This window comes from Homarus americanus, unplaced genomic scaffold, assembly GCF_018991925.1.
Source record: "Homarus americanus isolate GMGI-L3 unplaced genomic scaffold, GMGI_Hamer_2.0 scaffold57980, whole genome shotgun sequence".
Lineage (NCBI taxonomy): Eukaryota > Metazoa > Arthropoda > Malacostraca > Decapoda > Nephropidae > Homarus > Homarus americanus.
In genome coordinates this window covers 12,989,345-13,002,030 of record NW_024716703.1, presented here as the reverse complement: position 1 = coordinate 13,002,030, position 12,686 = coordinate 12,989,345, and the positions used below count along the sequence as shown (strand labels likewise).

Sequence of the window (12,686 nt, the reverse complement as noted above, 5' to 3'; positions counted from 1 at the left end):
CCTGTATAAGAATGTAACCAACAAGAGTTAGGATAAATAATCATCGTCGGAACCTTTAGACTTCAACAGGAGCACAACACAATGACGAGTAACAGCTACAAACTCACCTTTTTGGCGTCATTGTTATTATCGGCGTGGTTGGGAGCTGGGCTCATGACCGACCCATTGCTCACCGCTCCGGTCTGCGACAGCAGCTCATCGGAGCCACGCTGGAAGTGGGAAAAATTGTGTTGTTAGTACTAGTTATTAACAGTGTAAGATAATGTAATTAACATTGGAAATATATATTAGCATGGTTATGACAGGGATCTTACATCTTCACAATACTAATTGACACGTACAATTTAGTGCAAACTTGTTTACCTATTTGGAATACTGAGAAGTCGAGAACAATACAGAGAGAGGCCAGGGTAAAAAAGGTCCCTCAAAGTGACCCACGAAACAAAGACCCAGGAACAATTGATGAAATTAAAAATATTAATGAAGCTATTACCTGTGTTTAAACTCGTGTGTGCGTCAGCTGTCACAAGTTAACTAACATTAAATTTAGTCCAATTATTATTTGTCTAGCCGAGTGCAGGAGCAGCAGGCGGGATGGTCTCCGGGTTAATTCTAGATTTAAAAATGACCAAAATACTGTATGAGACACCCAAACACTCCAAATGAAAGTTATTAAGTTCAGTGAGTGGCGGAGGTGTGAGGGTCCCAGAGGGGCGTGAGGCAGCACCACACCACACACCCTCCTGTTAGGTGCGCTCACCTCTAACCTGTCCAAGCCCCCGAGCTTCACACTTATTAGTTCATCCTGTCACTGTCCCGACACACCCCTATTTCCATTACTCTCTTACTTTGTGCCATCGTCTATGCTTCCTTCACCGCCAGTGTCACTGCTCGCCACCACCCGTGCCAGTAATAAAATCCATCCCGCCACCCATCCACGTTAATTCCTGTTCCTGTGTCACCATCCAAACCAGTTCCTTTGCCTACACTCCTTGTCACCGTTCAGGCATATCCTCCCCCCCCCCTCTTAGCTAGTATCCATGTCAATGCTTATGTATGCTCGCTCCCTCCCCACCCACCCACTTGTTTCTTCCCATGCCCTCCATCTTGTTCGCCCCTCTTAGTGTCACAGGCTATGCCAATCATCCAGAAGACTAATCAATGTCAGTCCACCACATCTTGGCATGCCGGTAACACTGTCAACAGTAACCAAGCCACTGATAGTGCCAGCCGTGCCTGTGTCACCGTACCCAACTGTGTGACACGAACAGGATCGCTTCATGGGAAGTTAAGGTAGGTGAGAACAAGGCAGCAATAAAAGGCTGCAGCTCAGCAGTATCAGGTAACAAAGGTGTGGATGCACTGAGCCAGCTGACAAAGGTGACTGAGGCTCAATATCGGATAACAAAGAGCAGGAGGGGGATGCGTGGGGTCAGGAGGAAGAGGTAGCAGAGGGATGTAGGATAGGAGAAGGGAAGGAGGAAGATAAAGGAGTAGGGATGGTGGAAGGTGGAGGTGAGATAGTGGCAGCATTGGGATGAGCCTCTCTTCTCCTCGGCACACAAGTTGAAGGGCTCCCTATGTGCCACTTAAAACTTCAATTTCAATCTGGCAGTAATTGTCTCGTCCCCTCAAATTCAGACTCGATATATGTGAATACATATAAAGTAAAGTGCGCACCGGTACCAGAGTGGGTAATTAACGACCTACTACATTCTGGATTTTATTTCTATAATATTTGATGTTGCAAATGAATGTCAAACACTCGATCTCACCTACTACAGACAACCTTTGGACCAACACAGTGGAGAACACGACTTTTGTCCTTCGCGTCGCCAGATTATCGCAGAATATTCTATTCGTCAACGATCGTTTGTTGCTCAAATATAATAACCTGAACACTTTCAAGCATTATCCAGATTTTTTGTTTTTTAACACACGACTAACACACTGTCGTATCTCTGACACTGGCTGGGGTTAGAGGGAAAAGCAGAAGACCGAGAGCTATACCGACTGCCTCGTTTATGTAAGTATAACCCACACATTCTCTATTATCATGTGATATATTACTGATGGATGTGACGATGCAGCAGCCTGGGTGGTGGGTCATAACGTACCTTTCATGTTCTCCAGGAAGGCTGTGGGGGGTGAGAACTGCTAGTCACCTCAATAGTCAAGTGAAACTTTATTTTCAATGATGCGTTGTACGATCTGGGTTCTCAACACTAAGAAAACACTGGTGTGTAGAAGCCTGAAGGCACCCATCTGGTTACTCCGAAAGGTAAGGGTGTGGGTAAAGGGGCCATCGAGACAATAATAAGGGTCGGTATCTGTCACTACCGTCCACAGCCTCGTCAACACACAACAATAATGTGTCCAGGCTGACTTGGCCATTACCGAGACAATCTCCGTTCCAATAATTATACCCAACACACCGTCTCCGGAGGCTGGTAACCCGCTATTCGTGTAGTCTTCCAGTCTCCCACCTCCAATACAACCTTCTTATCACCTACCCTCAGGTACTCGCATACACTATATTGACTAGTAATTATTGCAATCACATGTCCTCACCTTTGCCAAGATAAAATTTCAACTATTATTTTCACTTAAACTTGGTTATTAATTCAGGTATGTTATGATACGGCAGATGGTTTGTCAGAAATAAAACCACATGTACTAAACTTGAAGGTAATGGTGAGGTGCACACTGCGAGGCGAGACTCGAATATGGTCACCATGTATGATGGGTGGCCCACGTGCAGCCCAACCTGTTAATATACTCCTATAGGATCAGTCTCATATACCGAGTCTATCCCCCATGACGCTGTGTTGCGACCGTCCGTCACAGGGCCAAGTATCTTGGATCAGTTCATCGTAAAATGTGAAACCATGGGAAGACTGTGCAGAGATGATCTGGGATGCATTCTGTATATATACACAAAAGCCAAGACGGCGGATTTTGAAAGACATGCACTCTCTCTTAAGGTGCTCGGTGGAACTCTCTCGGGGGTTGTAGGTGCACCTAGCGTGAAGCCCGACGTGCACGGTGCTCACAGAGGGTGTTGACTCTGGTAGGGGCGTGCGTGTCCAGCACCACCAGCAGCAAACCAAGACGGAGACCAAAGAGACCATCAAGGACAATGAGGGTGAGGAGACACCGAGGCAACTACCGCGAACAATGAAGGTAAGAACAGTTTACCAAGCCAGGTTATGACCCCTAGTGTGACCAAACCGTGATACGGAGCAAAGATTCCCTGCCGGTACGAAGAAGCAGAAGGTGGAGGAGGAGGAATGGGGGAGGGGGCGAGTAGGAGGAATGGAAGAGATGACAAAGTGGGAAGTAATAAGAGGGTGCACCAGGTATTGACCACAAGACCTCGACCCAACGCAAGCCATTCTGCCGGACGACAATAACCAGAGAATGCCAATATATCTCTGCCTCTCCTACTTTAAACCACAACAGGGGGGCACTGGACAAGGTGGGCGACAAAAAGAGGCGAGGGGGAAGCAGGAAGATACAAAAGGGAGGGGAAAGGTGGAACAAAGCGAAGAGGGAGACCAAGAAGATGGGGGTGCAGGAGGGTAAGAGAAGAAAAGGGAAAGGGGGAAGTGCGAGTACAAGGGGCTTATAGGAAACAGATGAGAAGGAAAAGAGGAGGGAGAGGAATAATGCGAGGGAAAACAGAAGATAGGAAGTTACTGTGGATGGGGGGAAAGTGAGACCAAGTAGAAGGGACAGAGAAGAATTAGACAAGGGTGAAAGAGGGGTATAAGGAGGGGAGAGAAAGGGGGAAGTATAAGACGGGAAGGAGAGGAAAGGGGGGAAATAGAGGAAACGGAAGTATAAGGGGGAAGAGGAGAAACAAGTAAAAAGGGAAAGAGGGAAGGATTAAGTGGAGGGGAAGAGAACGTTGGAAGGGGTGTGGGTGAGGGAGGGAGGGAGGGAGGGAGGGAGGGGTGGAGGGAGGTGGGAGGGTTAAGGGAGGGAGGGAGGGTGAGGGGTTAAGGGAGGGGAGGGGTGAGGGTTAAGGGAGGGAGGGGTGGGAGGGTTAAGGGAGGGAGGGGTGAGGGTTAAGGAGTGGAGGGGTGAGGGCAAGGGAGGAGGGTGTGGTTAAGGGGAGGGTGTGGTTAAAAAGAGGGGAGAAAGGGGTGTGGTTAAGGGAGGGAAAAGGGGTGTTATGAGGGAGAAAAGGGATGTGGTTAAGGGAGGAGAAAGGATGTGGTTATGGAGGGAGAAAGGGATGTGGTTAAGGTAGAGAGAAAGGGATGTGTTAAGGGAGGGGTGTAGGAGGAGGGAGGGGTGGAAGGAGAGAGAAAGAGCTATGAAGGGAGAAGGGTATGGTTAAGGGAGAAAGGAATGTGGTTAAGAGAGGGAGGAAAGGATGTTAAGAGAGGGTGAAGAGGTGTGGCTGGGAGGGGGCAGGAGAACAGGTGTGGCTAAGGAGGGAGGGAGAGGTGTAGAAGGTGGCTGGGAGGGAGGAGAGGGTAGAAGGGGTGGCTGGGAGGGAGGAGAGGTGTAGAAAGGGTGTGGCTAAGGAGGAGGTGAAGGGGTGGTTAAGGAGGGGGGAGGTGTAGGGAAAGGGTGTGGGCTAAGGGAGGAAGGAGAGGTGTAGAAAGGTGGCTAAGGGGAGGAAGGTGTAGGGAGGAGAGAGGTGTAGAAAGGGTGTGGCTAAGGGAGGGAGGGAGAGGTGTAGAAGGGGTGTGGCTAAGGGAGGGAGGGAGAGGTGTAGAAAGGGTGTGGCTAAGGGAGGGAGGGAGAGGTGTAGAAGGGGTGTGGCTGAAGGAGGGAGAGGTGTAGAAAGGGTGTGGCTAAGGGAGGGAGGGGTGTGGCTAGGGGAGGATTTAGTGAGTGTGTGTGTGTGCTTCAGTTGAGAATGATGAAAATGGAAAAGGCGAGTTCAAAGCGTATAGTCAAGGGGAACAGTTCACATTAACTCTTAAAAAATTCTATTGGGAGCATTTAAATTCAGCGCGAGTTCCTGAGCACCTGTGGAGGGTAAACACACACGGCGTGGAGGAGCTGACGTTTTGTAGAGGAGGCAAGAGGGGATAGATGGATAGATAGAACTGGATGAAGGATGGATAGATGGAAATGCTGATGATGTACTTTAGAAGCGAGTGTGGCGGTGAGGCTGTTAATAGTGAATGGTGTGTGGGCCAAGGTAACGTTTAGGGGTAGAGGCAAGGTAAGTGAGGGGCTAGGGAGGTGAAGGTTAAGGGTCTAGGTAAATGAAGGGACAGGGGGCTAGGGAGGTGAAGGGACAGGGGGCTAGGTGAGTGAGGGGCTAAGTGAGGAGACAGGGGTCTAGGTAAGTGAGGACTGGGGGCTAGGTGAAGGACAGGGGCTAGGTAAGTGAGGGATAGGGGTCTAGGCAAATGAGGACAGGGCTCAGGTGTAAAACGAGGGGATAGGGTCTAAACGAGGGATAGGGGTCTAGGCAAACGAGGGATAGGGCTCAGGTAAACGAGGGATAGGGGTCTAGGTAAATGAGGGATAAGGGCTCAGGTAAAGGAGGGATAGGGGTCTAGGGTAAACAGGGATAGGGTCTAGGTAAATGAGGATAGGGCTCAGGGTAAAGGAGGATAGGGGTCTAGTAAATGAGGGACAGTAGAGATAGGGTCTGAGTAAGATATGAGGAAAGGGCTAGTAGGTGAGGGGACGGGCTGAAGTGAGTGAGGGACAGGGGGGCTACAAGGAGGGGACAGGGAGCTAGGTGAGGGAGGGGACAGGGGCTAGGCATGAGGACAGGGGCTGGTGTAAGTGAAGGATAGAGGGCTATGGGGCGGGGAAGGATAAAGGACAGGGTAAGCGAGGGAGACAGTGGATGAGGTAAGCGAAGGCATTGGGGGGGGCTAGGGGTGAGTGAAGGGACAGGGGCTAGGGGGAGAAGGGACAGCTAGGTGAGTGAAGGGACAGGGGGGCTAGGGGTGGGAGGAAGGGATAGGGAGGCTAGGTGAGGGACAAGGCAAGGTAAGTGAGGGACAGGGCTAGTGAGGAAGGACAGGGGGCTAGGTGAGTGAAGGGATAGGGAGGCTAAGTGAGTGAAGGATAGGAGGCAGGTGAGGGACAGGTGATGGTAAGTGAAGGGCAGGGGCTAGGTAAGCAAAGGGCTAGGTAACTGAGGGGGTAACTGAGGGATAGGGGGACTAGGTATGTGAGGATAGGGTCTAGGTAAGTGAGGGGACAGGGCTCAGGTAAGTGAGGACTGTGGGGACAAGTGAAGGACAGAAAGCTAGATAAGTGAAGGATAGAGGGCTAGGTAAGTGAGGGATGGGGGGGCTAGGTGAGGAACGTGGGGCATGCAAGTGAGGGAACGAAGGGCTAGGTATGTGTGAGGGTCAAAGGGCTAGGTGGGGTAAGTGAAGGGACAGGGGGACTATAAGTGAAGGGAGAGGGCTAGGTAAGGAGGGCAGGGGCTAGGGTGAGTGGTGGCTAGGGGCAAGTGAAAAGATAGGGGCTAGGGAAACTGAGGGGACAGGGGCTATGTAAGTGGGGGGATAGGTAAGGAGTAGCTAGGGTAAATGAGGAGCTAGGGGCTAGGCAAGTAACAAGGGTTGGGGGCTAGGGGCTAGGTAAATGAGGGTTAGGGGCTAGGTAAGTGGGGGAGAGGGGGCTAGGCAAGGGGAAAAGTGGGGGAGAGGGGCTAGGTAAGTGGGGGGAGACAGAGGGGACAGAATCTGGGGGGCTAGGTAAGTAAGGGGCTAGGTGAGTGGGGGCTAGGTAAGTGAGGGGGCTAGGTAAGTGAGGGGCCAAGGTAAGTGGGGGACCAAGGTAAGTGGGGGGCCAGGGGGCTAGGCGAGTGAGACTGCTGATAGAATGCAACAGGGTGAAGGGTGACTAAAGTGCTTTTACAGTTAAGGTGAACAGCTGGAGGGGGTAAGGTAGGGTGAAGGGAGAGGAAGGAGGTGAAATCTGTAACACTCTGTATCCCAAGTGACAGAGGAACGGATAGTGTGTGGTGGGGATGGTGCAAGGAATAGACACACCAGACACGAGTTGTGAGGGAGGATGGTGATGGAGTGGGGGTGGAGGGGAGGTGGTGGCTGGCGTCGACCATGAGGCAGGAAGAGGGCACCGGTGACAGCTGGCCCATAATCGATAATCAACAGGTTGTACAAGAAGGGAACAACAAGCGGCAGCCTCACCTCCCAAACAGGATGCCCCGCCGATGCCAATAATCCCACCACAATTACCGCTGTGGCTGCACCCTCATTACCCACTGGCTGTAGATACCGTACAACTAACGGCGTGGAGGGGAGACGACGGATCTACCACGTATCTAATAATAAATGACCTCGCACCTCCCCAACACCTCATCACAGGAACATATGTCAAAGAAAAAGAGTTCAATACAACCGACTGGTGCTCCCTGAAGGCCGGACCTGTTGGTATTTGAAACTCGTCCGTAACCTTGGCCTTCGGGACATCCTTCTGATTCAGTAGGCGCGCGAGTCATCATCTGACTGTGATCCAGACAGTGCAATGTTTCACTGTGAATACCTCCACTTAAGAAATAAATTGACAGGAACACGAAATGCGGAAGAGACGGAAATAGAAAGTGGTCAATGTATGCACCTAACCTAACCTTAGGTATTTCATTTTGACAACAACTGAATCTAATAATGTGGTGATACTTCCAGATAAAAACAAACCGAGCTTCTAAATGATAACAATTTTAAAACCCAAGAAAAATAGGACACGCAACTGACCATTTAACTATCGAGGCCGTGGAGACTTACTGCGACCAACGCATTGCCAAACATTTAAGACAGTGGGAGACACGAGGCACAGCCGGTGTGTGTGTGATGGGAGGGGGGTGTCACACCCACTTCACCGTAATTCTTGGTCAGTTACACAACTTCTTCCAAGTTGCTCCGCCCGATGCTCAAACTTACGTCTTTGACTGAAGAAAGTGAGGCAGCGAGATTTGATGCTTTTATATCACCCTCTACAACTTTTCAATGGCTGGATAACAAATTAGCATAGTCTCGTTTCTCAGCCGTCTAGTCACTTTTCCAGGCATTATCCCTTCTAAAGAGAGAAGCCCAAAGCGTAAACATCACGGAATAGTTGGTATGAAGGGAGGGAGATAATGACACTGTGTGTGTGTGTGTGTGTGTGTGTGTGTGTGTGTGTGTGTGTGTGTGTGTGTGTGTAATAATAATAATAATAATAATAATAATTAACAGTTTATTGAAAGAGCTTGGCAGCCAGAAGGCTGAAAATATACAGTTACATAATTGGGGAATGGGTTTCGATTTACAAATAATATACAAATAACATAAATGATACAAATAAGACATATAATAACTAGATGGGGAAAAACTCAAACTACAGGGCATTTCAACAGAGTGACAGTGCAAGAAGCAGTATTTACTGGGAGTGAATACACTGGTTTATCACAAGTTATTGATAATTTGTACAATGGTATGTGTGTGTGTGTGTGTGTGTACTGAAACACAAGAGTCAACCAAAGATGAATGAAGACCAAGCGAGCATTACAGCACACGGGAGAACGTCCGTGTAAGTCACAAGCTGATAATTATTGTTGAGAGAAAACTTGCCAGAGCACGCGGTGAACAACCACTACTGACTGGCGCTCAACTCCTCGACTTTCCACAACTTACGGAGAAGCAGAGGAAGAAACAACACTGGTAAGCTACTGACAAGACAAGCCGTGGCAGTAAAGCTAAGCCTTGTGTAAGCTGGCGGGCGGGACCTCCCTTCTGCCCGCTAGCCACAACCCCCCCCCCCTTAACCAGGCTCTAGAAGCGTGTAGCCCTGCGGTTCCCGGTAATACAACACCCCCAATTAGCAACCGGGTCGTATAGTTCCAGACGTCCACCATACTGATACATGATATTACGTATCAACCACTGCCTCTCCTACGCTCAAAATCAAACAGTAAGAGCCCATGTTGACCCCCCCCCCCGCGACACACACCACCCACGGTATCTTTAAACACACCACCAGCTCCTCCATTACGCTTACAACAAAAGCTATTCACAAGCTTTTGAGACAGAATTACACCACCCGCTCAAACTTTTGTATCCAAGTGTGCCTCCTTAAGGGACACACCGCCGCAACAACTCCTGTAATACCCTCACCAACAATAATAAACTCATGTTGGAACAGAGGAAGAGAATGGGACAAAGGTGTACAATAGAGCATAGTATGCCCGCGACCTCCCTCCCTCCACCTACACTGACAACCCATCAATAACCATCCATCACCCTACGCTTTTATTCTATTCCCGACAAACACATACACACTCTGAGACTCCTCCAGCTACTACACCCAAACAAGACAAAGGAAACCAATTGAAACAAGCAAGAAGATTTGCTAATTAAGTAACCAACCCTTGAAACCACTAATTGTTTACCACACAAGACGATGATGATAACTCATTTGTTAAGAATCATAAGGTATTCCAGTTAACTTATCGACATAATTTAATGACGTAATAATTAGAAGTACATGCAGCAGTAATTAATAGTAAATAGCGCACACACAGTGGTAAAATGTGACCTGAGAGAAGGTGATAACACACACTAGGTCAAATTTTTTCACTCTTATTGACAATTATATTTATTTTATTTTTTATTCATATCTCTATTCAGGACTGGGCGGGGGAGGGGTAATTGCTGTAATTTCACTTTGAGGGGCGAAACAGGTATTCTAACTATAAAGACCAAATACAGTATATATTATTAAACTTCCATTAAAACATATTATGCTCTCAGTTATAAATGTAAACTATTAAAACTTCCGACTTCGTATAACCATTTTCATTAGTCACTGGTCTTTATCTAACATGGGTGTACAATAGTTTTTAGGTCCGCATAACCAACAATACAAAGCAAAAATCTGACATAACACTTTTATACCACAACAGAAATTCACCTCTTGTGTCTGTCGATGGAAAACTATCGAGAGCGGTAAACCAGATCTGACAATGGCAGCAGCCCCACTTCTAAATCTCTCAGCTTCATTCGTGGGATAAAACATAGCGCTACAGAAAATCATAAATAAATATGGAAAAATTAAACAAGATAACATTAACAGTTCGACCATAGCCATAAATGATTAGTTTATTTCATCAAAATACTATAGCGTTCTTATTGAACTCTCCTCTCGTTGATAATCTTTTTTCCCTTTCTCTTCGCCGCAATGTTGCTTCACTCTCTCTCTCTTGCCCGCGGTGCCCACCGTTTCTCTGTGGATGTCGGTCACACTAGAATAACCCGTTATAGTACATCCTTCTTTCCTCACGCAGCCAAACTGTGGAATGCTCTGCCTTCTGTTTCCATACAACAGTCTCCATACATAGGCAAAATGATCCTTTATTATACAATCACTTGTAAGTCACAAAATTATGCTCTACGTGGGCACCATTACATTTCAGTAAGATGCCTGCCCATTACGGCATCCACGTGCGCCAGTGGCTGGATCAGCAGTTTCCGGCTCACTGAACTGACCACCGTGGTCCCGTGGAGTGTCCTCCGAGGTCCCCTGACCTCACCACCCTTGATTTTTACTCGTGAGGGCACTTGAAGGCCACGGTGTACCAGGTGATGATACAAAACACGGACCACCTAAAGGAACGCATTCGTGATGAGTGTCCGCGCATAACACCAGACTTGTTAACGCGCGTTCGCCATGAGTGGGAGGAACAGATCTGAATGTACATTCAGTGTAATGGTGCTCGCATAGACCATATTCTGTGACTTACAAGTGATCATTCTGCCTATGTATGGAGACTTTTGACTCACCCTGTATATAAATTGGAAAAGTCATCCCCAAAAAGTGTTATGGGCTTTTTTACAAACTTGGTTAAGAATATGACAAATTACTGGTGACAGGGAGAAACGTGATTCCAATTTCCTCCCCCTACTCACCCGACACATACTGTACACTTCTCAATGTGAGGGTTACACAGACTTAGCCTAAATCACCTCCACAATGCTTTCTGTCAGCCTCACGTGTGTTTACACTGTCTTTGGATATAACCGTTTGTAAAGACAACTGAGAGACAATTATACAATTGTTTATGCTGCTGATAATATTAACTACAACAGAGTACCACAAACGGCACACAACGCGCTCTGGAGGACCTGATAAACATTAATAACTCTCTCTCTCTCTCTCTCTCTCTCTCTCGAAGGAAAGGAAATTTCTTGTTTTGGCTACAAATGAGCTTGACCCAACCACTGTCAGGAACCTTCCTCTCTCTCTCTAGTGGCAAAGTGCCCGTGCAATATCATGTTAACTGGTTAATGGAAACTCGAATTACGGTTATAAAAACTTACATAGACCGCGCCATAACATTACACGCTAACTTTACGCTATTCACCGCGAACGGGTAGTCACGCAGGATCAAAACACATTAAATATCAAGAATGGCGAAATCAAATACCATTTCTAGAGTTTAATAACAGCCGTGGCTTGCTCAACCATTCACCAAGGTAATTTTGCTGGGCGGCGCGGCAGGTGGCTCACAACCATAACCAGCTGGTGTGTCCAGCACCAACTACCGACCAGCTGACCAATAGACAACAACCCACCGCGGGATTCATCTGGCTAATGCGGTGATCAATACCAAGGTTGTGGCCGCTGGATTACCACCGTCGCTAAATTGTCACCAGTCCCCTGCGTCTGACCAACTGCCTCTAACACTGTACAACCAGACACTAAACTGCACCACAACTCTTAGTTAAATCACCATAAAACACTATACAGAGCACCACACAGGGAAAAGAAAACACGTAGTGCTTTCGTGTAATTCACATCTTCAGGGGTGAGTAAAGACTGAGGAGGAGTAATAAAAAGAAAAATGAAAGTGCCAGGGGTGAAGAAGGTTGAGTGGAAGGGTAACAGGTGGACGGAAGAGTCTTAGGAGTAGAGGAAGTTGCCGTGGCTAACACAGCTTGAGTAGTAGTTAATACTATAACAGTAGAGTGAGATCGAGACCCATGGGAACTTCGTGTTTTTTTTCAGTCGGAGTGAAAGCACAAATGGATTAATACTTAAACTGTTCTAATTTTTTCATGTAAACAGTAGACTGTCACTTCTCTTTAGCATTACTCACCATACCACTCTGCTCACTACTATCACTCGATTCACCGTACCACTGTACTCACAGCCTATAAGACAGCCAATCATCCTTACCTGCAAAGAGAAACGTTTATTAATACAATAGTCTGGGTAAAAAAATCGAGAAAATACATACAATATCAGTTTAATATCTGACTGAAGGTTGATTAACATCTCACCAGTACTAAAAGATTCACCATTGACATACAACACACAGTGGTACCACTATCAGCCCCGGCCACGAAAAAGTACTTCGACGACACCAGGGCTTTGGGTTTCTATAAACCTTAACTTGCTATAGAGTCGCTGAAGGTTTATGTGTGGTCTTGATGGTTATGAGGTAAAGTCAGCCCTAACACATGACAAACGTGCATATATGGTTTAACACGAACAATGGTCAGCTATAAACATAAGAACGATGGCTTAATCCTTTAAAAGATAATCTAATCGCTTGAGGACGACAGTTTACATTACACCAGTGTGACCAGGAACGCTCAAGTCATCGTACTCAAGAGGTTCATCTGTAACTTCCATCACTGGCGTCGCCGCGGCTCTTAATAACAAGATAAACATTGCTGGGATTTTCATTGAAA

General features: G+C 47.4%; 1 protein-coding gene across 9 annotated transcripts in view; it reads right to left on the bottom strand.

The window, feature by feature from the left end:
* LOC121858281 (polypyrimidine tract-binding protein 1-like) overlaps positions 1 to 12,686 on the bottom strand; it is a 161,719-nt gene that overhangs the window by 51,368 nt on the left and 97,665 nt on the right. For 8 of the 9 annotated variants that reach the window (XM_042354592.1, XM_042354591.1, XM_042354593.1 and 5 more), the window contains one exon: positions 108 to 209. In XM_042354592.1, coding sequence (XP_042210526.1) covers positions 108 to 209 — 102 coding nt within the window. Of the gene's footprint in view, positions 1 to 107; positions 210 to 12,088; positions 12,108 to 12,686 lie in introns of those variants that run through there. The other variant, XM_042354597.1, reaches the window with a different exon arrangement.